At 38.0% G+C, this 24,966-nt stretch overlaps 1 protein-coding gene across 1 annotated transcript; it reads left to right on the top strand.

Annotated features, from left to right (window-relative positions):
* The first annotated feature begins 419 nt into the window (after window positions 1-419).
* Window positions 420-24,908, top strand: ppp2r2d (protein phosphatase 2, regulatory subunit B, delta). The gene is made up of 10 exons (XM_082151968.1): window positions 420-596; window positions 836-910; window positions 14,380-14,477; window positions 14,574-14,739; window positions 15,957-16,069; window positions 17,075-17,252; window positions 19,143-19,307; window positions 20,125-20,294; window positions 20,507-20,598; window positions 22,701-24,908. The coding sequence occupies exons 1-10, from the start codon at window positions 587-589 to the stop codon at window positions 22,978-22,980; spliced, it is 1,347 nt and encodes a 448-aa protein (XP_082008094.1). The 5' UTR covers window positions 420-586; the 3' UTR covers window positions 22,981-24,908.
* The last annotated feature ends 58 nt before the right edge of the window (window positions 24,909-24,966 follow it).

The raw sequence follows: 24,966 nt of genomic DNA, 5'->3' as shown, positions 1-24,966 counted from the left end.
CCTTGTCTTCCTTTTTTTAATCTTTGAAGCTTCATGAACAAATGTAATTTCTACCACATTTCAATAGGCCTCTTACTGTTGTGGTGGTGGAATGAACACACCTCATTATAAAATGTCTAACTTCTCTGTCCAGAGTTAGCATTTTATGTATCCTAAACACACACAGGTTATTAAATCCTATTTCACACTTTTTGCATAACTTGACAAATAACCGCAGCTTGAAATGACATGCAATAAATTATTCCATTGTTCACTACTGAGACTGAAAGTCTGCGATTATGTTTAACACATTAATCCACCCAATAAACAAACAAACAAGGGCGTTAAGCATGTTTGCGTAACTCTTTCAGTGTCTGCGCAAACCTCAGCGCAGCGAGGACGTGCCGGGCGCACGGCGCGCTTGATTAAATGACGTCACTGTGTCATGTCGACGGGAGTGTGCGCCATCTTGAAGCGAAAGCAAATCACGGGCAGATCCCGCTCTCGCTGAACCCGCTCTCATTCCGCGCTCGTTCATACCGTCCGCCCGGCTGAGCTCGAGGATAAGCCGCGCTGAAGGCTCGAGGCACAGGCACAGGCACCGGAGATGATGGCAGGTAAACGCGCCGCGCTGGGGGTTGTGTGTGTTGGTAGGCGGGGGCGCGAGCGGCAGCAGTGCGGCCTAAACATCAAACCAGCCCCCTTTACTGAGACTACATCAAACCCACATACACTGCTTTATCTCAATATGCATGCTCGTGCGGGGCAGGGGTTTGAGTTCAGCGTGATTAAATGCTTCTGGGAGGTTGATCTGTGCATGCATTTAAATGCAGTTGTGTTGTTGTTGTTGTTGCAGGGGTTGGTGGAGGCAATGATTTCCAGTGGTGCTTCTCCCAGGTCAAAGGATCCATAGATGAAGATGTTGCAGAAGGTAAATAATGGTTTGCATTGGTCTTAAACACCCTTTGGGTGAGTATGCATGAGTGATGAGGTGTGTTGTATGGAAAATCATGCATAGCGAGATATGATAGGAAGAGATGGAGTGTTGTAAATCCATGAAAATGTACACGTTCATCCAAAAGATTGACATTACTGTCCAAAAACTGTTTAAAAAAAAATAGTATATGGAGTGAAGGCGATAGACTTGATGATTTTGTGCGTCTAACTTTGCATTGCAGTACTGTAAATAATACTGTTTGGTCTTGAATGACAGATTGCTTGTGATGTTCCTCATTTGTAAGTCGCTTTGGGTAAAACCACCTGCTAATAGATGTCAGTAGTAATGCAGTTTGCTGGACATGATCACAAAACACACATCGACACGTGTATATGTGCAAATGCATGGACGTGAATTAGCCTATTGATTTAAGTAGAAATTAAGTAAGTGAAACGCGTAATTGGAGGAAAACGTGTAAAAATACTGATGACTCAAGTTGCACTCATAGGTGTGTCCAAATTGTTGTCCAATCAAATGCTCCCCCCATATACTACTTAATGCAAGATACCACAGGAAAACATGCTAAAAAAAAATAAATAAATAACCATACTTCCCCAGTCGATTAGTCTGTACATTAATACAAACGTTTTCTGAAATGTTATGCTTAAATATGCAAATTAGCCATGATCTAATTAATATGCACTAATTTACATATATTTCCAGAACAGTTGACATATTATAGGTTTTTACAGAGCTGATTTTGTCACTCCATAAATCAGATGATGTATTTTCACCATGTTTAAAGAAATAAAATGTTCTATAAATCAGGCATATGATAAGAAGAGAAGAAAACCCGTAAAACCTCTAGAATATAATTCGGAATGAAAGGGTAAAGTTTTACTGTAAGTGCTACTGAAGTCGAGATTTCTTAATCAGGAAACGGTGTTTATTACGGTTTGCATTTGGAATTTAAGCAAAAAGATAAAGTGTAATAAAAGAAATGTGTAATTTGGAATTGTAATCAGGAACAAAATAGCCTGCAATCTCAAGAAGAAAAAAAACAATCGTTTTTCCTGTAGTGTCTTGCCTTCACTCTGACTAGCAATGACGAGTAGCAGATGATTGGCTATATTTAAAGAGAACAATATGTCAGTTTTATGTCAGCGTGGGAAAGAACGCCGTGTTCCGCGTACTATTCTGTGAGTTTTTAATCTCATGAAGGCAAATATTGGCAAACAAGCATTCAGCATAGCACAGTAGTAACAAAATAAAAAAATTTTTTATTAATATGACATGACACATTATAGATTGCTAGATGAGCGTGTGTGCTGCGTTCTGGGGCTCCAGTAGGGAAGCACATCCTGCCTTTGAAACGGCGGAAAGCACGTCCAACTGGTCCGACCAGCTCACATTATCCATGTGTCGTGTCTGAGTGTGCGCTCCATCCAGAGATCAGTGAGTGAGGCTTGGGAATACAGTTGTGCTTCTGAATCTCTGAAAGCAAATTGTGGTGCTTCGATTTTGTTGCCTTTTTTTTTTTTGTTGCTTTTATATGGTATTTTATATTAGTTATTATAAAGACCATCCATGTTTATCTTCGGTTTTTGAGCACTTTCCGCCGAGTAGGTTTTCCGGGAGGCTTTTGTTGCTTTTTTTGGTCGTTTCTGCATGAAGTATTTTAGCTAAATCTATCAGGTTTGTGTGTGGCTTGTCGCTTTTTATAAGACTAAATGTTGCTTTTTATTTGACACCATTTTATTCAGTTCAGAGAGATTCTTAAAAGGAAATCTGTCATCACTGACTCCCTCTCATGTCATTTTAAACCCACAAGTCTTTCATTTAACTTTAAAACACAAATGAAGATATTTTCAATGAAATCTGAGAGACTTCTGTCCATTCATTGAAAGTATTCACGGTTTAAACTTTCATAAAGAGATCGTAAAATAAATGCATCCGTTTAATCCAAGTCTTAAGAGAAATGATCATTTTATATGGTGAACGGATTGAATATAGGCTTTTATTCACATATAAAGATTGATCAATAAACACAAACTGAAGCTCAACCATACTTGCTTGACTCGCGAGAACAAACCTCATTGGATCTCACACATAAAGCAAGCATGAGTAACCAAATTTGAGTTATCTATGTACGTTCTCTGATCAATGTGTGAATAAAAGCCTAAATTATATCTATTAATCATATGAAGTAGTCATGTCTCTTCAGAAGACTTTGGTTAAACCGCTTGATTCATGTTTTAAAAAAAAAAAAAATTTATGATCCCTTTACTTTTGGGTGAATAGACTTTCAATAAAGGGACAGAAATCTCTCAAATTTCATTAAAAATATCTTCATTTGTGTTCCAAAGATGAACAAAAGCCTTACAGGTTTGGAATGAAATGAAGAGTGAGCAATTAATGACAGAACTTAAATTTTTGGGTTAACTGACCCTTTAATGAAGTATAATGTTGAAACAAAAGTTTTTACTGATTTAAGGCCCATTTACACCAAGGACAATAACTATAAAGATAACGATAAATATATAGTTCTGAAAATCGTTCTCAACATTAAAGAATAGCAGTTCACACCGCAGCTGTAACAATAACGACAAAATATAATCGGAATCACTTTCAGAATGATTTAATCCAGCTGATGAACGATAAAAACATTGACAGCCAATCAGAATCCATCCTGCTGTAACGAGCTCGAGCATTTAAAGTGACAGACAAGCACGCGCTTAGAATAAACAGAACGATATCGTCCGCTGGCGTGTATGCTAATAGTTATCTTTATAGTTTTCGTTCTTGTTGTAAACTAGCCTGTTGTTTGTATGGTGGCGGTTGGTTGTTGATGTTTTTGCCACTTCCAGGTTTGCCCTCTGTGAAAAATAAAACAGATTTCTAGGAAATGGACACATGTTGACTTGTGTAATATCATCTGAGCAGACTGGCCCCTTCTGTGGAAGAGAAGGTTATTTAGAGACCACTGTATCACTTGCTAGACTATGAGATGTGATCGCTCCGAGTGGCAAATGTCCTTTTCTCTGAATTCTGCGCATTTGGGAATTTTTAGGATGCATGCAAATTCGGATTCAAAATACAATTACAGTATTGCCCCATATTGTTTTTTATTAGCAGACCTTCAGACTTTGTGCTTACAGGATCTAAAGATAGAAATAAATACGGACTGTCTTTCTCACACTCACACTTTCTCACTAAACAGCTCTGAGATAGTCGCTGGCTCACAGCCAATGTGTTTTCCAAGTAATTCCTAAGTGTGAAGACTTCCGGTTTCATTTCAATTCTCTTTTTTTTTGTCGAGCTTTTGATTTTAGAGCAAGAATCCGAGGACTAGTCATAAGATGTTCTTATAGTGTTATTGACTTGTTGCATGTGTTTTACTGGACTAAATGTGCAAAATATGGTTCATATTGTTTGTTTCTTACTGGTTGTTTGTTTGACTCATCACTTAAGGATTAGCTAATAAGATGTTGTCTTCGCTCAAAGTGATATGCCTGATATTGCAATAAACAGTCGATACAAAAATATAACATAAAACAACAGCCATTGTTGTCAAGTAGAAAAAAAAAAGAACTAAAGTGCAATTTTTCCCAAACATAAATGTGTGTGTAAATTATGTAAATTTCCATTTATGGTTATAAATCATTGTGAATTTGTTTGTAATATATAATATATAAATAATTTTCAATAGGCCTATTTATTTCATGCACACATTTGTTTTTGTTTTCCAGTAATGAACTGCAATATTTTTGTGAAATGTCTTGGATGTTATGTAAATTTCTATTTATTTTTTTAAATCATGGTGAATATTGTGAATTTTCCATCTTGTCCAGCTTCAGTTGTTTTTTTCTCTAGCCCTGAATGACTTTTAAACAGGAAGTGAGTAATTTGTGGGAAGGACTGCGTTGCAAACTCCCTTAAAGTTATATGCTTGCTCATGTTTATGAGGCCATAATTCATTTGGGATGACACATTGGAGGGTCCCTGTCAAGTGTGCGTGTGTGTGTGTGGGGGGTTGGTTCCCCTCATGATCTTACCTGTCTAACATGGCCGCACAGAACCCCGTCGCTCACCCTCCCTGCGTCCACACCGCAGCTTCTCCAGGCTCTTAAATCTTCCTCTGTCTTCTGTGTGCTGACTGCCACAGTCTGGAACTGTGCTATAATGGCTTCTCCCTACCTTTCAGGATGGGTATGTGTGCGTTTATCTCCGTGTGTGCTCCGCTTGTTTTTGAGCTTTACGAGGTCAGGGTTGGTCTGCTTTGCCTAGCGCTAACGGACCGTGATGTTTGGGTGACTGTATGATGCTGTGATTTGATCTGGTTTCGGGAGGTGCTGATGTAATGTTGCTGTAGGATGTCCGAGGTGGATGTTAGCAGATTTAGGACGAATCGTTCGGATGGTTTGTGTACGACGTGGTGGTCATGTCATGTTCCTGCCTATGCTTCCCCGCTGCTGCTGCGGCTGTTTGTGTTGTGATACAGTACAGTGGTGTTTGCTCTGGATCTGATACAGTACAGTGGTGTTTGCTCTGGGTCTGATACAGTACAGTGGTGTTTGCTCTGGGTCTGATACAGTACAGTGGTGTTTGCTCTGGGTCTGATACAGTACAGTGGTGTTTGCTCTGGGTCTGATACAGTACAGTGGTGTTTGCTCTGGGTCTGATACAGTACAGTGGTGTTCAGTGGTGTTTGCTCTGGATCTGATACAGTACAGTGGTGTTTGCTCTGGGTCTGATACAGTACAGTGGTGTTTGCTCTGGGTCTGATACAGTACAGTGGTGTTTGCTCTGCGTCTGATACAGTACAGTGGTGTTTGCTCTGGGTCTGATACAGTACAGTGGTGTTTGCTCTGGGTCTGATTAGGGCTGGGTACCGAACTTCGATACTTTTATGGTATCGAAAAAAATACTCCAATTCTATGAGTATCGAAAAATTCTTTATCTTTCGGTGCCAAATTTCGGTTCCATCTGAGCGCGTAAGCGCAAGCTTATCTGTCCTCTCTGCATATTGACAAAGAGCGGAGCTCCGACCCACACACACACGGAGAGGTGCGGACGGATTAAACTGTTTGCAGTTTTGCTGAAGTCACAGAGAGTCACGGTTGGTCTCAAGTGTGGTAACAGTTTTTTAAAACTTCACGCAGACAGTGTTTGCTGCGATATGATATTAATTTAATGGCGAGCAGAAAGCGGTCGCGGTGCTGTTGACGTTACACTTCCTCTTACTAAACAAGCAGCCACAATGGTGTTTTCTCTCCCCTGATGACTGACTGACAGGCAGTCATTTTATTAATGTTAGGCTATGTCTACATTAATCCGGATACATTTGAAAACGGCGTTTTCGTTTATAAACGCTCTCCGTCCACACTAGCGTTTTCAGGCGTTTTCGGACGTTTCAGTGTGGATGAGAAACTTTTGAGAAACGCCTGAAAACGCTTAATTCACCTTACTGCGCATGTAATCCCCACCAAAGATCACTGATATGATTCAGATGGAAAAATAAATAATGAAGTTATCGCGCAATTCGTCTGACAGGATAATTTTATTTAGTAAAATATCTCACCATTCACTGATGCGGTCCAGGTCGCACGCAGTCACCGTATGTTTGGTCTAAAACGCAACTGCTCTCATGTATTGCCGCGTTTTCAAATGTATCCACTATGGAGTGCGTTTTCAAAAAAGCTTCATTTTCATTAATAAAAACGCCGTCTCCGTGTGGACGGAAGGCCAAAACGGAGAGAAAAATATACGTTTTGTGGACATGCTAAGTGAGTAGTTTTACCAGATTTTTTATTTTATTTTGATAACTGTTTTGATTCACAATTAAGGTGGAAAATAAAAGCTTTGTGTTTAATGTATTTTTGTTGATGTTGAAATTAATTTTAAAACATATGGTATCGAAAAAAGTATCGTTAGGAATCGGTATCGAAACTGAGGTATCGAAATTGGCACCGGATCGAAAAATTCTGAACGATGCCCAGCCCTAGGTCTGATACAGTACAGTGGTGTTTGCTCTGGATCTGATACAGTACAGTGGTGTTCAGTGGTGTTTGCTCTGGATCTGATACAGTACAGTGGTGTTTGCTCTGGGTCTGATACAGTACAGTGGTGTTTGCTCTGGGTCTGATACAGTACAGTGGTGTTTGCTCTGGGTCTGATACAGTACAGTGGTGTTCAGTGGTGTTTGCTCTGGATCTGATACAGTACAGTGGTGTTTGCTCTGGGTCTGATACAGTACAGTGGTGTTTGCTCTGGGTCTGATACAGTACAGTGGTGTTTGCTCTGCGTCTGATACAGTACAGTGGTGTTTGCTCTGGGTCTGATACAGTACAGTGGTGTTTGCTCTGGGTCTGATACAGTACAGTGGTGTTTGCTCTGGGTCTGATACAGTACAGTGGTGTTTGCTCTGGGTCTGATACAGTACAGTGGTGTTTGCTCTGGGTCTGATACAGTACAGTGGTGTTTGCTCTGGGTCTGATACAGTACAGTGGTGTTTGCTCTGGGTCTGATACAGTACAGTGGTGTTTGCTCTGGGTCTGATACAGTACAGTGGTGTTCAGTGGTGTTTGCTCTGGATCTGATACAGTACAGTGGTGTTTGCTCTGGGTCTGATACAGTACAGTGGTGTTTGCTCTGGGTCTGATACAGTACAGTGGTGTTTGCTCTGCGTCTGATACAGTACAGTGGTGTTTGCTCTGGGTCTGATACAGTACAGTGGTGTTTGCTCTGGGTCTGATACAGTACAGTGGTGTTTGCTCTGGATCTGATACAGTACAGTGGTGTTCAGTGGTGTTTGCTCTGGATCTGATACAGTACAGTGGTGTTTGCTCTGGGTCTGATACAGTACAGTGGTGTTTGCTCTGGGTCTGATACAGTACAGTGGTGTTTGCTCTGGGTCTGATACAGTACAGTGGTGTTCAGTGGTGTTTGCTCTGGATCTGATACAGTACAGTGGTGTTTGCTCTGGGTCTGATACAGTACAGTGGTGTTTGCTCTGGGTCTGATACAGTACAGTGGTGTTTGCTCTGGGTCTGATACAGTACAGTGGTGTTAGCTCTGGGTCTGATACAGTACAGTGGTGTTAGCTCTGCGTCTGATACAGTAGGGCTGTACTCAACCAAAGAAAATCTTGGTCGACTGAAGTCCTGAAATTTTCGACTAAAAATCGACTAAAATCGACTAAAAATGACGGTAAAAAACAAAAAAAAAAAACCGTTACATTAATTAGATGCGCACTGTGCGCAGTACTTGGTAGCCTTGTTGTCCGCCTAAATGAATTATAAATAAACATAAAAAACTAGTAGGCTATTTGCAGTATATTAAATCGTTTTTGACCTAATTATTTTGCACTGAAATGAGTCTGACACTCTGACAGCGTTGCATCACGTGCACCTGCGCAATATCATAGCTTATGATTTCCGAAAATAGTATGTTGTCAACTAGTGATATCATCACAAGAACTGTTGAGGAATATGCAACATAATTTAGACAATTATTTTTGTCATATGTTATAATAATAAGTTATAACTGTCAGACACTATCATTTCACCGTGCATGTCCTCGCACCGAGCGAGGCTGAACATGAGCTGACAGCTTCGCAGCTGAGACACGAATAGACTATTAACTTAAAGCTTTTACTCTTAATAAACACAAAAGGCACGTCCACTTTAATAAAAAAAGAATATTTATTAAACAAACCAGATCAAGAGCAGAAACGAAATAAAGTGCATAACTGAAAAATAAAGCAACCTAGGCTCAAAACTAACACAACCAACAGCACAGCGCAATTGCGCATTAGGCTCCAAATAAAAAATAAAAAAGTTAGGTTATCATCACACTAAAACATTGAAATATGCAAATTCTGATATGTTCATATAGCCTACTCAAAACAGACAGGGCAAGCTAACGCAGACAAGTGAGCTTACCACTTTTAGATGATATGTCATGTTTGTCGTTGAGCTGTGGAAAACTGTTGCTTGCAAACTTTGCATTCGACCTTTTTCCTGTTATCAATTTTAACAAAATGCTGCCACACTGTTGATTTCTTTGTTGTTGACATGTTAGAAGAGGACTGACTATTAAACGCTCTCACAATTAAATAAATAATATTCAGCATTAAACCTTCTATAGTTATCGCGCTCTCTCTTGGGTTGGGCTAATCCAAAAAAGGTGAAAACAAGGGGGGTGTTCTGAAGACAGACTGTTACAGTGAAACAAGGGTACTCTGAAAACACCCCCATTAGCAGTTAGTGCTTTCCACCTGATGAAATGAGCGCGCCTCAGCGCGGCAAAACTGATGAAATGAACGCGGCAAAACTGATGAAATGAACGCGGCAAAAAATCGACCAATCAGAATTTTGGTCGAACCAGAACGTATCGACCAATTAATCGACTAATCGACTGGGACAGTACAGCCCTATGATACAGTACAGTGGTGTTAGCTCTGGGTCTGATACAGTACAGTGGTGTTTGCTCTGGGTCTGATACAGTACAGTGGTGTTAGCTCTGGGTCTGATACAGTACAGTGGTGTTTGCTCTGGGTCTGATACAGTACAGTGGTGTTAGCTCTGGGTCTGATACAGTACAGTGGTGTTTGCTCTGGGTCTGATACAGTACAGTGGTGTTAGCTCTGGGTCTGATACAGTACAGTGGTGTTTGCTCTGGGTCTGATACAGTACAGTGGTGTTAGCTCTGGGTCTGATACAGTACAGTGGTGTTTGCTCTGGGTCTGATACAGTACAGTGGTGTTTGCTCTGGGTCTGATACAGTACAGTGGTGTTTGCTCTGGGTCTGATACAGTACAGTGGTGTTTGCTCTGGGTCTGATACAGTACAGTGGTGTTAGCTCTGGGTCTGATACAGTACAGTGGTGTTTGCTCTGGGTCTGATACAGTACAGTGGTGTTTGCTCTGGATCTGATACAGTACAGTGGTGTTTGCTCTGGATCTGATACAGTACAGTGGTGTTTGCTCTGGATCTGATACAGTACAGTGGTGTTTGCTCTGGGTCTGATACAGTACAGTGGTGTTTGCTCTGGATCTGATACAGTACAGTGGTGTTTGCTTCCTCGATCTGATACAGTACAGTGGTGTTTGCTTTCTCGATCTGATACAGTACAGTGGTGTTTGCTCTGGATCTGATACAGTACAGTGGTGTTTGCTCTGGATCTGATACAGTACAGTGGTGTTTGCTCTGGGTCTGATAAAGTACAGTGGTGTTTGCTCTGGGTCTGAAACAGTACAGTGGTGTTTGCTCTGGGTCTGAAACAGTACAGTGGTGTTTGCTCGGGATCTGATACAGTACAGTGGTGTTTGCTCTGGGTCTGAAACAGTACAGTGGTGTTTGCTCTGGGTCTGAAACAGTACAGTGGTGTTTGCTCTGGGTCTGAAACAGTACAGTGGTGTTTGCTCTGGGTCTGATAAAGTACAGTGGTGTTTGCTCTGGGTCTGAAACAGTACAGTGGTGTTTGCTCTGGATCTGATACAGTACAGTGGTGTTTGCTCTGGGTCTGAAACAGTACAGTGGTGTTTGCTCTGGGTCTGAAAAAGTACAGTGGTGTTTGCTCTGCTCTGAATCTGATACAGCACAGTGGTGTTTGCTTCCTCGATCTGATACAGTACAGTGGTGTTTCCTCTGGATCTGTACTTGCGTCTTTTTCAGATGCACAGGATGAAAAATCCGGATAGTTAATGACCACGGCTCTCCTCGCTAAAGTGAATCTCACAAAAACATGTCCAGGTCACATAGCTAACACCCACAGTCAAGACAAATATTTTAAATAAAATGTGTATATATTTTGCAGAAATTAAATTGTTTTATGGTAAGACGTTTTGCATTTGTACATTTTTATGACAATATACCTTAAGCAAGTCATGTCATTACTGAGAGAAGTTGATAAACCAGTATGAGCCAGTATGAGTGCTGATACTGAAAATGTCAATGTTTATTTTATTAACTTTATTATTATTATTATTATACAATTGTTTGTTTATGAATGCAAAGAATTGAATATTTATTTCAAATATAAAATTTGTATTTGCAAATATTTAATATATATATAATATTGTACGTTATATTAAAAATAACGATAATTACATTAAAATGCGTATATATGTAGATGTATAAAAAGGCATGTAATTTCAAATGTTGAATTTATTAAATATATCAATTGTCGCTTGAGTTTTGTGCACATCTTATTTGCTATCATTAAATTGCTACTTATTAAATATTATTATTACAGATATTTTAATAGCAAAATTAATTTTTTCTTTTTATTTAATATGCAAATATAGTATATATGCAGATGTACAGTAGTGTATTTCGTGTTTTAAATATAAGCGTTGACTTAACTATTTGTGCACATCTTTTTTGCTTATTAACTTAAACATTATTGTAATGGGAATATAAGCTGAATTTGCTTAATTGTGTGCTTTATGCAATGTGAAAAAACTGTCTCCAAAATAGCCTTCATTTTCTGTATGCAAAAATGATCATATCTATCTTTGTTGATCTTGGAGTGAAATATGAGCGGGCGTGTTCTTGCTGTGTTTTTTGAGGTTCACCCGCTGATGTTTTTGAGTCATCAGATTCTCTGTCACTGGTGTGAATTAGAGATTGATTAATCAGACACAGACGGTCCAGAACACGCACGCACGCACGCACGCACACACACACACACACACACACACACACACACACACACACACACACACACACACACACACACACACACACACACACACACACACACACACACACACACACACACACACACACACACACACACACACACACACTTACTTACTTACTTTGTATGTTTGTTGCTTATTAGCTGATCCTTCAACACAGGATTTCTTTTAGTTAGGGTTGCTGGATTATGGCAAAGTCATAACCAAGACTATTTTGGTCAATATTGTAATCATGATTATTTGTGATTTAAAAGAATTACTTTATTAGTTGATTTTCATAAATCTGTTGTGTTTTGATTGTTTTTACAAAAGGAGAAATTTGGAAAACTTTGGTGCCTATTAACTTTCATTGGGGCCTCTTGAGCTACGCCAGCCACTTTATTAACCCATGTCCTTCTAAAATAAAATGATTTGTTCTGTTTTGTGAAGTTTTTATTCATTATATATTTAAATATTTGTTTTGCCTGTTATATAAAAGTTAGCTTGAAATGGAATTGAGGCTGGGTATCGATTCAGATGTCTCGATTCGATTCAGATTCACAAGATCTCAATTCGATTTGATTTTCGATTTGATTCACTGATTTCAGTGATTCCATTTTTACTGGCCCCACCACAAAGAAAGTAATACATGAATAAAATATTTATTGTTTTTGTTGTTTTTGGCCCATGTATCCTTGTATTGCAATAAATAAGGTAATGACACCCAAAATTTTAGATACAAGTAAAATTTAACAATTCTCGATTCCAATTTCAATACCACATATAAAACTACTAATACAAATTTCAAAGATTATTAAAGACAAGTAAACAGTCATTAATAAAAAAGAACAAATAATTAAACTACAAGCAATAACACAAATAGAACAAAGATACAAATGAAATAATCAGTGCATTTAAGCTTTTTCAGGGAATAAAGATCGATTCATGGATTTTGAGAATTGATATTGAATCGACCACATTTAAATATATATATATATATATATACCTGATATATTTATAAATATATATATTTATTAAAAAAAACAATATATATGTAAATATAAAAAAATTCAAATATATAAAAAAAAACGAATATATATATATATATAATTTAAAAAACGTGTATATGTGTATATATATATATATATATATATATATATATAAAAATAATTTTTGCCCATTCCTAAATGGAATAAAGATGTCCGATTACTTTGGATGTAAAAAAGTATGTTCTCCAACTCAAGTGGCATATTCATTTGTGGGCAGGTAATGTTGTTGCATTGTTATTTTTCTTTTTTTCTCACAAGGTTGAGTAAAGTGCGTTCTCCCGTAGCTTTGGTGGTACTCAGTGGTGAAGTTTCTCTGAACCGTTTTCTTTGTGTAAACTGAAAAATAACAGAATTACCAAAAATATATGCAGCATGATGCAGTCACACTGACTGAGCTGTGCTGAGACCACAGACTTTTTTTTTGTGTGTATCATATAACCTTGTTTTTTGTTTTATCAGACACCAGTTACCCGTTACTGTTTTTAATCAGACACCATATAACCAAACATGTAGTTAAAACCAGATTTCTCCATTTTGATTCGTTGCTTATCAGCGTTTCTCACCTGTTGTAAAGTTTCCTCATCAAATCCACAGCAAAGAAACCAAATAGCCATTAGCTTGGTTTCAGTTCTATAAATGTACAAGAGGCATTTGATTATCTCAAATACTGTGTTTTTGGCATGTGAACCGTTGTCTAAATGAAGGCCAGGTCTGGGTGCGTCGAGCTAAATGTTCTGTTTCAGGAACACTGAATCATGCCTCTGTTTATCCCTGTGCCCTTCCCTCGGAGCGGGAGAGATCAGAGAGGTGGAGAGAGGAAATTATCCATACTGAACAGATTTGTGTTAACTCCAGTTTGAGTTTTAGGTTAAAACATGTTAAACTTAAGCATGCATGAAGATGAGACTTGAATAATGAATGTTTTAAAGGGTAATATAGCTGTTTGTGAATATAAAAGATCTGCAAAGTTTCATAGATCAAAGTGCTGATAAATGGACAAAGAACCGATTCTGAACTGCCTGAAACGTGTTGTCAGTAATTCCAGGCAATTTGTATAATGCTAGCCTGTGGTCAAACAACTGGCGCGGACAACATCTACTTTGACCCGCAATTAAACACTGTAGTTGTTGCTGAAGCCTGGAAGAGTTTGGTTCGTTTTGTTGAAGATGCTGTTTTCTGCAAATCCACTCTGGCTTGAATTGATACAATAAAACTGACTCCATTGTTACTGTTCGTACAAGCGCTGAAGAAGCTCAGGAACTGAAATTCAGATATATTAAAGGCTGTTTTGTTTCCAACACACGCTGTAAGCAATAGACCACAATAGATCACAATAGACTGGGCTATCTGACCAATCAGAGCAGAGTTGGCACGCGAAAGGAGAGGTTTAGAGAGACTGAAACCTTTGTCGAACCTTTTAGACACTGTGAGAAAAGAGGTGATGCTGCAGTGAATATTATTAGTGTTTTTTTTATATTGGATGCATGTAAACCTATTGTTGGAGACCTTCAGAACAAAATTAGAAACCTTTAAAATAGCATAATATGAGCACTTTAAGTGAAAGACAAGACTCTGGCACAACATACAATGATCAGTCCAAGAACATGCATTTAGGAATGTAACTTGGCTCAATTTTGATGTCAAAGCTTTGTACTTTCTTAAAGCTGTGCATGTTGAATGCATGAGATACATGATTGTCTTATCTTTCTTTCTTCCTTTTGCATATACAGCGGACATTATCTCAACTGTTGAATTTAACTATTCTGGGGAGTTACTAGCCACAGGAGACAAAGGGGGAAGAGTCGTCATCTTTCAGAGAGAACAGGAGGTGATGCAACCCAAAGAATAGTTTTTTTTTTCTTTTCTTTACAATGTGTGACTCAATAGATGTGTTAACTAGTGTGTTCAATGTTTCTCTTTACAGAGTAAAAACCGCCCACTCTCAAGAGGGGAATACAACGTGTACAGCACTTTTCAGAGTCATGAGCCTGAGTTTGATTACTTGAAAAGTTTAGAAATAGAGGAGAAGATCAATAAAATCAGATGGCTCCCACAACAGAACGCTGCACACTTTCTCCTGTCCACAAATGGTATGAAGAGTAAATTGTGCTTTTGCTTCTTTCTTTTTTTTGTACTATCATTCAAAAGTATGGGGTCGTTAAGATTTATTTATTGTAAAGCAATTAATACTTTTTTTCAGCAAGGATGCATTAAAGGTAGTGTTGTCCATTTCAGAGCGGCTTGCAATAGCAAGCTATCTTTAAAAGCATTAGATCCTACCTCCAATGCGCTCTAAAGCTAGCCTGGCTCCGCCCTCCTGCGTACTTCCGCTCAATTTTATTTCCCTTCAGTACTACGTCTGGGATTGTGGTGTATTCTTTGGTTTTCTCCGGCCAATTTTTTGGCGGTCCAATCAGCGAACAGAGGGAGTGGCTGAGAACGATGACGTTGAGGTCGTGCGCTAGTTTGAGTTGTAGGGTTATGTCACGACCAAAGGTTAGCGATTGGTTATGATCCAATAGTTTTAAACTTCAACAGAATACCCGCCTACAAGGAAGTTAACGCTTGTCAATGGAGAGAGGCCAGACTCTCTGTACAAATGAAATGTACGAGAGTCTGGTAGAACCAGGCTACTCTAAAGCCACACCACCTTCAAAACACAGCCAGAGCAGATTCAGCAAAGCGTCACGGGAGACAGCATTAAATTACCTCATGTCTCAAAGCACAAAACATTACAATAATAATGAATGTAAACAGCTTACAAAGCTCTGACTTGTACCAGCTGACTGCTGCAGATTAATTTCACCATTGATAGTGTTGCCAGAGTAATGCATAAATCCAAGTCTGAGGACGTGAACAGCTCCGGGTCACGGATTGCCATCTTGTTATTGAGGTATGGGAATGCATACTCTGACAGGCAGGTGGGACATCCTATCATTGCATTCGGACCAAATGCAATGATTGGATGAGAATTTTTCGGTCCTAATACTTCCATAGAAAGATCTATGTAAAAAAAAACAACAACAAAAAAAAAACATATATATATGAGCATAATATAATATACTTTTTCAAGAACGTGAAAAAAATCATACAGACCCCAAACTTTTGAATGGTAGTTTTTCTATAGATGTTCTCAAACTATTTGAGCTGCCTACCTAGACAGTATTGTGATCATCCTGACAAAAATATAATGTATTTTGCACTGATTAAAGGAAAACATGGTTGCGTTTTGGCTCCATTTTAGCTCACTAGGTTTTAGATATGCAGTTTGTCTGTTACTGATTTGTATAATTTTCTTATCAAAAAGACAAAACCATTAAACTATGGAAGATTAGTGAAAGGGACAAACGAGCGGAAGGATACAACCTTAAAGACGAAGACGGAAGACTGCGAGATCCGTTTCGAATCACATCACTACGGGTTAGTCTGTCTCTTTTATTCCCATGACATTCTGAGTTGCAAGTGCAGCCAGTAGCTGTGCAGTGAAGCACTGGTTTTTAGTGAATAAATATTTAATTAATATATAAAGTAATTCCACTGATGTTTACAGAACTTGTAGTCTGTAGAGTACATGCTTTGCGACTACAATTTTTCGATACCGCAGTAGATATATGATATACCGGTTGTCAGTGGGGCAGGACTGCTTACTTAATGTTATTTACAGAAACGTGTACAGAGCGAGACGTGTTGCAGACTAGTCAAGACGAGGATGTATTTTGGAAAAACTGAACTATAAATTGAATGCAACCTTTAATAATGGGTGAAGTTAATTCATAAATATAGCATTGTTCAGTATTAGAGTATGGTTCCCTAACTAATGTTTAGCTATCGATGTAGAAATATTTGACTAGTTAACGTTAATTAAAAATAATATATACTTTTTTTTTTTTCGTTGTTAGTTAATGTTGACTATTGCATTAACCCAAACTGGTTAGCGAGATTATTAAAATAAGCATACAAATAATTTAAAAAAACTTAAAAGTAATATGTTTCCTGCATGTCATGTGACCATAAACTGACTTCAGAGAACTGTGGACATGTGAATGTGTTGTTAAATTATGGAAATATTAACTTTAAAAGCAAATGTTTTAGGTCAAATGGGTTCGGCTGACAAAAACGTTTTGGATACCCAGACTTATTTTAAAACCATAGAACCTTAATTGTCAAGTGTTCAAAACGCTCTTTGGAACCAGTTATAATCATATGTTTGCTTATGTTTAGTGCATCACAATAGGGTTGTGAAAAGATTACAATCAGCCTTGGATTATAAAAGATTATACTCGGCCTTAGACATTAATCTAGGATGGGAGAGACAATGGAAAATATTTAAAATAAATATGAACATATTTAAAATGTTTTTAAATGCATGTTTAAAATGTTTTTTTGTTTGTTTAATATTTCATTAAGTAACTGGTTGTCTTGCAGGTTCCTGTGCTGATGCCGATGGACTTGATGGTGGAAGCCAGCCCACGCAGAATATTTGCAAACGCACATACATATCACATCAATTCCATTTCAGTAAATAGTGATTATGAAACATACCTTTCTGCAGACGACCTCAGAATAAACCTCTGGCATTTAGAAATCACAGATAGAAGTTTTAGTATCCTTTATGTGATTTGTGACTTTTTTTAATTGACATATGTGCTCCCTGAATTTATTTAGCTATAGAGCTGTTTATTTAAATTTCTATTTGTGCTTCAGTAGTCATAATTAAGTTTTCATGACCACATTACACCTTTAGAGTTAAGTGTTTGGGTTTGTGCACCTCCCTTGCCCATCCTTTAAAGGTGCAGTAAGCGATTTCTAAAAAAAACACTTGATATTGAAATCAACACCCAAACAAACACACCCCTTCCTTCATTTCTCCATCCACAAAAAACTGGAAACACTATGCAACACAGGCAACCACTAACATCATACAGCTTGCGCAAGTATGGATGAATCATTTGTGATTCTACAACATCATCATCATCATAGCACATCTTGGTTCTTTGAAACAGCAATGTTACTCGCGTATCGAGCAGAAACAAAGGAACCTGTTTTCATGCCTTCCTGCTCTCTAACGTATCTCCGGCGCTGGAATGTTTTTCCAATATTAACGCGGGTCCTTGCCTGATTGTAACCCTTCTTCCAATAATACTCCTGATCTTTTCCTCTTTGGTAATTTCTCAGCTATCTCTCTTTCTAAAGAAGTTCTTAGAAATTGTTCACTGCACCTTTAATAATAACCTCTTTGCATATAGCCTGAATTATGCTGTGCCAGGTTCTTGAAACAATATAACCAAGGCCTAAAATGAACACTCGCCAAGCGTCAAATATCTTAAAATTGACGTTGGCGAGTAAATGAAACGGTGTCAATCGCCAGTTGGTCGGTAACATTTTTATGAATTCTAACAATGTAAAATTGTGAGAACGTGAACAACGCTCGGGACAGTTGACGGGGCAGTGTTGAATCTTCACGAATATGTTACTTGTGCTGTGTGGCAAGTTTTCTGTGCGCAAACATCTGAAGTACGTGTTCAAAAAGTTGAGAAATAAAACACCTGTAACAGTATTTGTATATTGGATCTGTGCATTAGCACTTAAAGTGACAGCAGCCTAATATTTCTGCTGGTGTGTGTTTTTAATGTTAATCAGTCAACAAAAGACACAGAACAATCAGTTATTGCTTTTGACTGAATAACAGTTGTAACTTATTAAGGATTTACCTACGTTTAAAGGAGCCGTATGTAAGATTGTGGCCAAAACTGGTACTGCAATCACTTTCAAATTACTGTAGAGCGGTGTATCCCCTCCCCCTCCCCCTGACTCGAGGTTGCCAGATAGGCTGCAGGATCCAGCAGGAACGTAGGCTGCTACGTAGCTGTGGTAACTAGAGCAGAGCTGGCAACCCCGATGCCGAAACACTACTGACTTCGTGATTGGTAGATAGGTGGAGGGTGGCGCTTCAGGCCAAAACACAAGATGACAACATCAACATCATCAGTTGAGGGCTGCAACTTCACTTGTTAAATGACAATATCCTGGCCGGACTACTGTTGTCAGTGATATAAGTATTTGAAATGAACATGATTTCGTAATGTCTAGTGACATATCAGGGCCATTTAATGATTAATTGAAATACATTTCTTACATACAGCTCCTTTAATGGCTGGTAAAAAATATTTGTGGCCGGTAAATTTTCTGAAGTCATCGGCCATTGGCAGGTGTGGCAAAAATAGTTTTTTAAATAGTTTTAGGCCCTGAATATAACCCTTTTAACAATTGTATTTTATTGTAAAACAAAAAAAAATTATATTGAAGGCATTGGCCAATCTGAATATATGTTAATGTCATTTAGAAAACATCCCCCAGTCATAGTTCAACCACGTTTTTGTTTAGAAGCCAAATCCCCAAGTACTGAGCAAGGCCTGCAGCGGTGACGTCTCAGCCGCTTTAAAGTGTGTGCGAACTTCTTTCTGTTGGTTTCCTTTATGGTTTCCCCCCTCAGACATTGTAGATATAAAACCAGCCAATATGGAGGAGCTGACGGAGGTGATAACGGCGGCCGAGTGTCACCCACACCAGTGTAACGTCTTTGTATACAGCAGTAGTAAAGGAACCATCCGCCTGTGTGACATGAGGGCCGCCGCGCTCTGCGATAGACATAGTAAATGTGAGTATTTGAAGTCAGTCCAATATCTCTTCCAAATGTTTATTTTTTTATTTTTGTCTGAACTTTTCACATGATAATTTTCCTGAAGAAAAAAAGACTCTTCCTGACTCTCTCACTAAAAGGCTGTGGAGAGTTCCCGTTTTGTATGTTTTTGCAGTGTGTTTCCAGTGTTCAATGTCAGCAGGGCTTGTGTTACGTAATCACTGGGTTATGTAATTAATCGAACACTCTGTTCTCAACTTAGACCTCATTCCAGACCAGCAAAGCAAAACAGCAAACTCTGGCCATTTACTTCCTGTCAAATCCACTCGTTTCAAAACACTGCAAATGCATAAAAGTGAAGTGTTTGGATGGAATAAATGGACTTGTATTTCTACTGTCTTTTACTTCATAATGTGCAGTATGCAGTGTATACAACCAAATATTCTTTACAAAAAGGAAATGGGACAGTATAATTTCACATGATGCTGATTTGGTGCTGATGAAACATTTATTATCACAGTTGAAAACAGTTGTGCTGCTTAATATATTTTTATGGAAAATATTCAAGATTCTTGAGGGAATATAAAGTTCAAAAGAAAGTCAGAAAGTCTTTGCAACTTTAAATTGATTAAAAGTAACAGTAAATATATTTATAATGCATTTAATGCAATATAAGTATTCATTTCTTTCTAGAAATAAAATCTTACCGACTGCAAACTTTTGAACAGTAGTGTACATGTGCTTTGTGCACTACACAATTTTACAGTTTCTACTCAAACAAGCTGTAACAGTAGTGAGAAATTAACAAAAATATTGTGGTTTTGTTTCTCCAAAGTTTTTGAGGAGCCAGAAGATCCCAGCAGCCGGTCGTTCTTCTCAGAAATCATCTCCTCCATATCCGACGTCAAGTTCAGCCACAGCGGTAGATACATGATGACCCGCGATTACCTCTCCGTCAAAGTTTGGGACCTGAACATGGAGAACCGGCCCGTAGAGACCTACCAGGTACAGTAGAGATCTGATTATTGCGACAACTGGCATTCCAGAGCATGTCCAGTCATGTTTTGCATATTTTCAGAACATGGTGTTGCACGTCTTCAACTAATACATTCTTCAAATAGTGCCGGCACCTCCCCATAGTTTCACACAGTGCTTAAATGTGTCTTATTTTGAGAATGATACGTTTTTGCTGATTCCCATGTGCTTCTTTGTTTCAGGTACACGAGTACCTACGTAGCAAGTTGTGCTCGCTCTACGAGAACGACTGTATTTTCGACAAGTTTGAGTGCTGTTGGAACGGTTCAGACAGGTGCGAAACTATTTCTTGAGGGTGAATGTAGAGGTTTTCCAAACGCTTCTTCCCACATGCTCTATTGAAGTCCCATTCCTACAGTTCCACTTTTTTTTTCTTTCTTTTTTTCATATTTTATTTAAAGCTTTTCACATTTTTACAGAACAACCCCCCCACCCCAGCAAATAAGAAACAAGTAAAATAAATAAAACAAAAACAAAAAAAACAATAATGATAAATGCATATATATATATACACATATGTATAAGTGCATATTCACACAGAAACATACAATATCCATACATGCATATATACATATACACATTGCAAACCTCTACATACACATACATTAAAAGTAAAATACTAAAAAGAAAATGCTAATACCAATGTTTACCCAATTATGAAAAAAAGTGAATTATTGCCCTACAGTTCCACTTTTTAAAGCTGTTTATCCTTCCCAATAATGTGACAACCCTTATTATTTATATATATATATATATATATATATATATATATATATATATAATTTATTTATATATATATATTATATTTATGTAAAAAATAATTATATTTATATATTATATTTATATAATATTTTTTAATCTTTACTATTAATTTCTGCTATTTATTATTAATTTTTATATATATAATTTTTTTTTTATATTTACTATTAATTTCAGCTATTTATTATTAATTTTAATTTAATTTAATTTGGTTTCACTGGCTTGAGTTGTTTGGAGGGTAGAAGCAACATTAAACAAAAAAAAAACAAAAAATCTTAGATTTGACACATGCCATATTATTTGTGCATATTTGTAAAAACTGGATAATGGTATGTTTCTTGTGAAATATTTTAATCTATATAAACTACTCATTAAAAATTGAGTGGAAGATACTTGGTAAGTTTTAAGCATGAAAATATTTACTTTAATAATATTAATGATATTATGTAGGAAAAAAGGTTCTGATTCGTGTTGATGAAGTGGTACTTGAACATTTCTGATGGGACTGAAAGAATCACTGAATCTGGCTTTTGAACTGAATCAATATAGTTAAAACCAATAGTTTGAAACCATTCAAACCTACAAATCAGATGTCCTGCAGCAAAACCAATGCTTAAAGGGATAGTTCACTTTGAAATTAATTTTTGGTATGTTTTAGCTTACCTCAAGGGCATCCAAGATGTAGGTGTCTTTTTTTCCGCAGTAGTTTAAATTTTTATATTTTTTGGTCAAACCTTGTCTGTCAGTCAGATAATGCAGGTCTATGGTCATTATCTCAAAACACAAGCACAGAGTCCAAATTAAAACAATTCCCCGTCGTCCAAATTAAACAATTCCCCATCGTAAGTACACATTGATGGCCTAAGACACGAAACGAGCGGTTTGTGTGAGAAAACGAACAGTATTTATATCGTTTTTACCTCTTATACACAGCCATGTCCAAGTGATCTGATCTGACGTGTACGCAGACTGGTGCATAGACATATACACTAGATGTCGCCTTAAAGACATTCGTTCCAATGAACTGCCGTAGACAAGGCGACATCTAGTGTATATATCTATGCACCAGTCTGCGTACACGTCAGATCAGATCACTTGGACATGGCTGTGTATAAGAGGTAAAAACGATATAAATACTGTTCGTTTTCTCACACAAACCGCTCGTTTCGTGTCTTAGGCCATCAATGTGTACTTACGATGGGGAATTGTTTAATTTGGACGACGGGGAATTGTTTTAATTTGGACTCTGTGCATGCTCTTTGAGATAATGACCATAGACCTGCATTATATGACTGACAGACAAGAACGGTTTGACCTAAAAATTTAAAAATTAAACTACTGCGGAAAAAAAGACACCTACATCTTGGATGCCCTTGAGGTAAGCTAAAACATACCAAAAATTAATTTCAAAGTGAACTATCCCTTTAACAGTGTTTAAGATGCAAACCAAGGCTCGACCAGTGGCGTGGCTGATTGAAAACAGTCATTATTTTACATTTGGTTGTGCAGAAATTCTCAAACTCAAAAACCTTTTGAGACTACATTTAGGTAACCCAAACTTTACAATAAGTAAACGGTGACTAATCTTTATTCTTTTCCTCCTTCCCTCCTCCTCAGTGCCATTATGACGGGTTCCTACAACAACTTCTTTAGGATGTTCGACAGGAACACGCGCAGGGACATCACACTGGAGGCGTCGAGGGAGAACAGTAAACCCCGTGCCATGCTCAAACCCCGCAAGGTCTGCACCGGTGGCAAACGGAAGAAAGACGAAATCAGCGTGGACAGCCTGGACTTCAACAAGAAGATCCTACACACTGCCTGGCACCCGAAAGAGAACGTCATAGCTGTGGCCGCCACCAACAACCTGTATATATTCCAGGACAAACTTAATTAAAAAAAAAAAAAGAGAGAAAAGAGAGTGATTTAAAAACCAAGAAGAAACAAAAATCAAGAAAAAATAAACATCCCCTCCTCCCCGTTTCCCCCCGGCCCAGGTCGGAGGACACTCAAGAAATCTCGTACTTTGCTTAGTCGTTAAATCTGTAAGAGAAATATGGCCCCGTTGTCATCCTGACAAAGTGAAGCACTTGTTTTTCACACATAGTCAAGGAAGCTGAGAGACATTGTATATTTTGGAAAAAGCCCTCTTTGGGAGGGCGTCAATAATTAAAGAAAGAAAGAAAAAAAAAAAGCAGAGGTGAAGGCCAATTTCAACCAACCCTCCAGCGGCACCAATCAGCATTCAGACCAGATCAACTTCGCAAAAGTCGTACATGTATTCGTCTTTCGGCTGAGCCTTAAGTTTTTATGATTTGACGACCAAAAGTACGGAAACGCACCAGGATGAGTAACGTCTCGCTGTCAATCGTATGTACTCGCTGTTCGACTTCGAAATTCAGGCCTTCATGAGCGTTTGTTTATTGCCTGTTAACATTCCTTCCCCTGGCCCGACTCTCAGGCCGTGATCTTCTACCTTTTTAAGCACTTAAAACAGGTCTCCAATTTGGTCAGTGGACAGTTTCTTGTTTCCGTTTTCTTTCGTTTTTACTTTTTTGTTCTGTTTTTATACCTTTTTTTTTTTCTTTTCTTGTTTTCTCATGCATAATATCTACTCACTGACTGTATCTATATATTACACCCTCTGGTGTCAAACCACTTAATAAAAGTAACATAACTACAAAGAGAAAGCGTTTTTACATTATGAGCAGGTATGTATGAATTTTATGTTCTATATTTGCATGTAATCTGCATATGTAGATCTGGAGCGCCAGTGGTTAAAATGTGAAATCATCCTGCTGAACCTGTATCGGCAGCATTATTGGGGAATTCAACCCAAAAAAAAACATGGAATTTACCAAATGAAATGACGCAAACGAAATATATTTGTTTTTGGCCTCGATTTTAAGATTTCACTTGCTTGTATGTCGGAACAAACGTAATTACCAAACGTAATTCCCTGATAATGAGCCGGTTGGGAAGCAAATCTCCATGTTGTACTACTTGAATTTGCAGTTGCACTGTTTGAATGAGGACATTGGCCATAAGCATCAGTATTGCCGTCTGATTTGCTTTAGATCCTGTTTTTATTTTGGTATTAGTTATTTTTCTTTCTCATTTTTCTTTTGGAAAGGGATTCTACCGCCTTAAGTCTGTCCTAAAATAATCCTCACCTGATAACCTTGAGGACTAGATGATCTCGACATCAAGTCGCCCCCGGCTACCTTACCCACAATTCTTCCTACATGCATTATTTGTCCTCCTAGCACTCCGTTTGTCCGTTCATGTGCTGCTACGGTTCTTGCGGCTTAGTATTTGGACACTAATATACAAGATATCGTACGGTCGGTGACCGGCGTAGAACACTCAAATTGAAACCGATGTGTCGAGTGCCTCTAGAGACAAAACTGGCTTTCCTCCAGTCAATCGAAGTTAAACCGATCACATACCAATGTTGAGATACTCCGTGCGCTCAATTCCTGCGCAAAAGAAAATTGCGCAGAAATTGACTTGAGCGGATTTATCGTGCATCAGGATGTGGTTTTAAAGAAACCAGTGACAACAGTTTGTGTGCTGCTGAATTTTGACATGCGGCTGCAAAACTGATGTCAAAATGACAAACGTAACTTAACGATTGACAAGTGCAAAGTTGTTGTATAGCTGATTGTGACACTCTTTAAATATGGGAACTTAAGGGTCGGTTACGTACTCAAACCTTGTTCCTTGTTAAATGATGATGATGATGATGATAACATTGTGAAAGTGTACACTTGTTTGATTATTTTTGACCAAAGTTAAATAAAATTTTAATTGTGTTTATCTGAATCGACACACTGACCAACACTTATTTAAATAATTTCAGGTAGCTTTGGCAAGCTTTTTG

The sequence above is a fragment of the Leuciscus leuciscus genome, assembly GCF_965113295.1.
Source record: "Leuciscus leuciscus genome assembly, chromosome: 21".
NCBI classification, from domain to species: domain Eukaryota; kingdom Metazoa; phylum Chordata; class Actinopteri; order Cypriniformes; family Leuciscidae; genus Leuciscus; species Leuciscus leuciscus.
This window is presented reverse-complemented; position numbering and strand designations above follow the sequence as displayed.

What these genes read in the sequence shown, in the direction of transcription:
- ppp2r2d (XM_082151968.1), top strand. An exon ending in AGATGAAGATGTTGCAGAAG is followed by an intron (nt 911 to 14,379) that starts GTAAATAATGGT and finishes TTGCATATACAG; the next exon opens with CGGACATTATCTCAACTGTT. An exon ending in TTCGAATCACATCACTACGG is followed by an intron (nt 16,070 to 17,074) that starts GTTAGTCTGTCT and finishes GTTGTCTTGCAG; the next exon opens with GTTCCTGTGCTGATGCCGAT.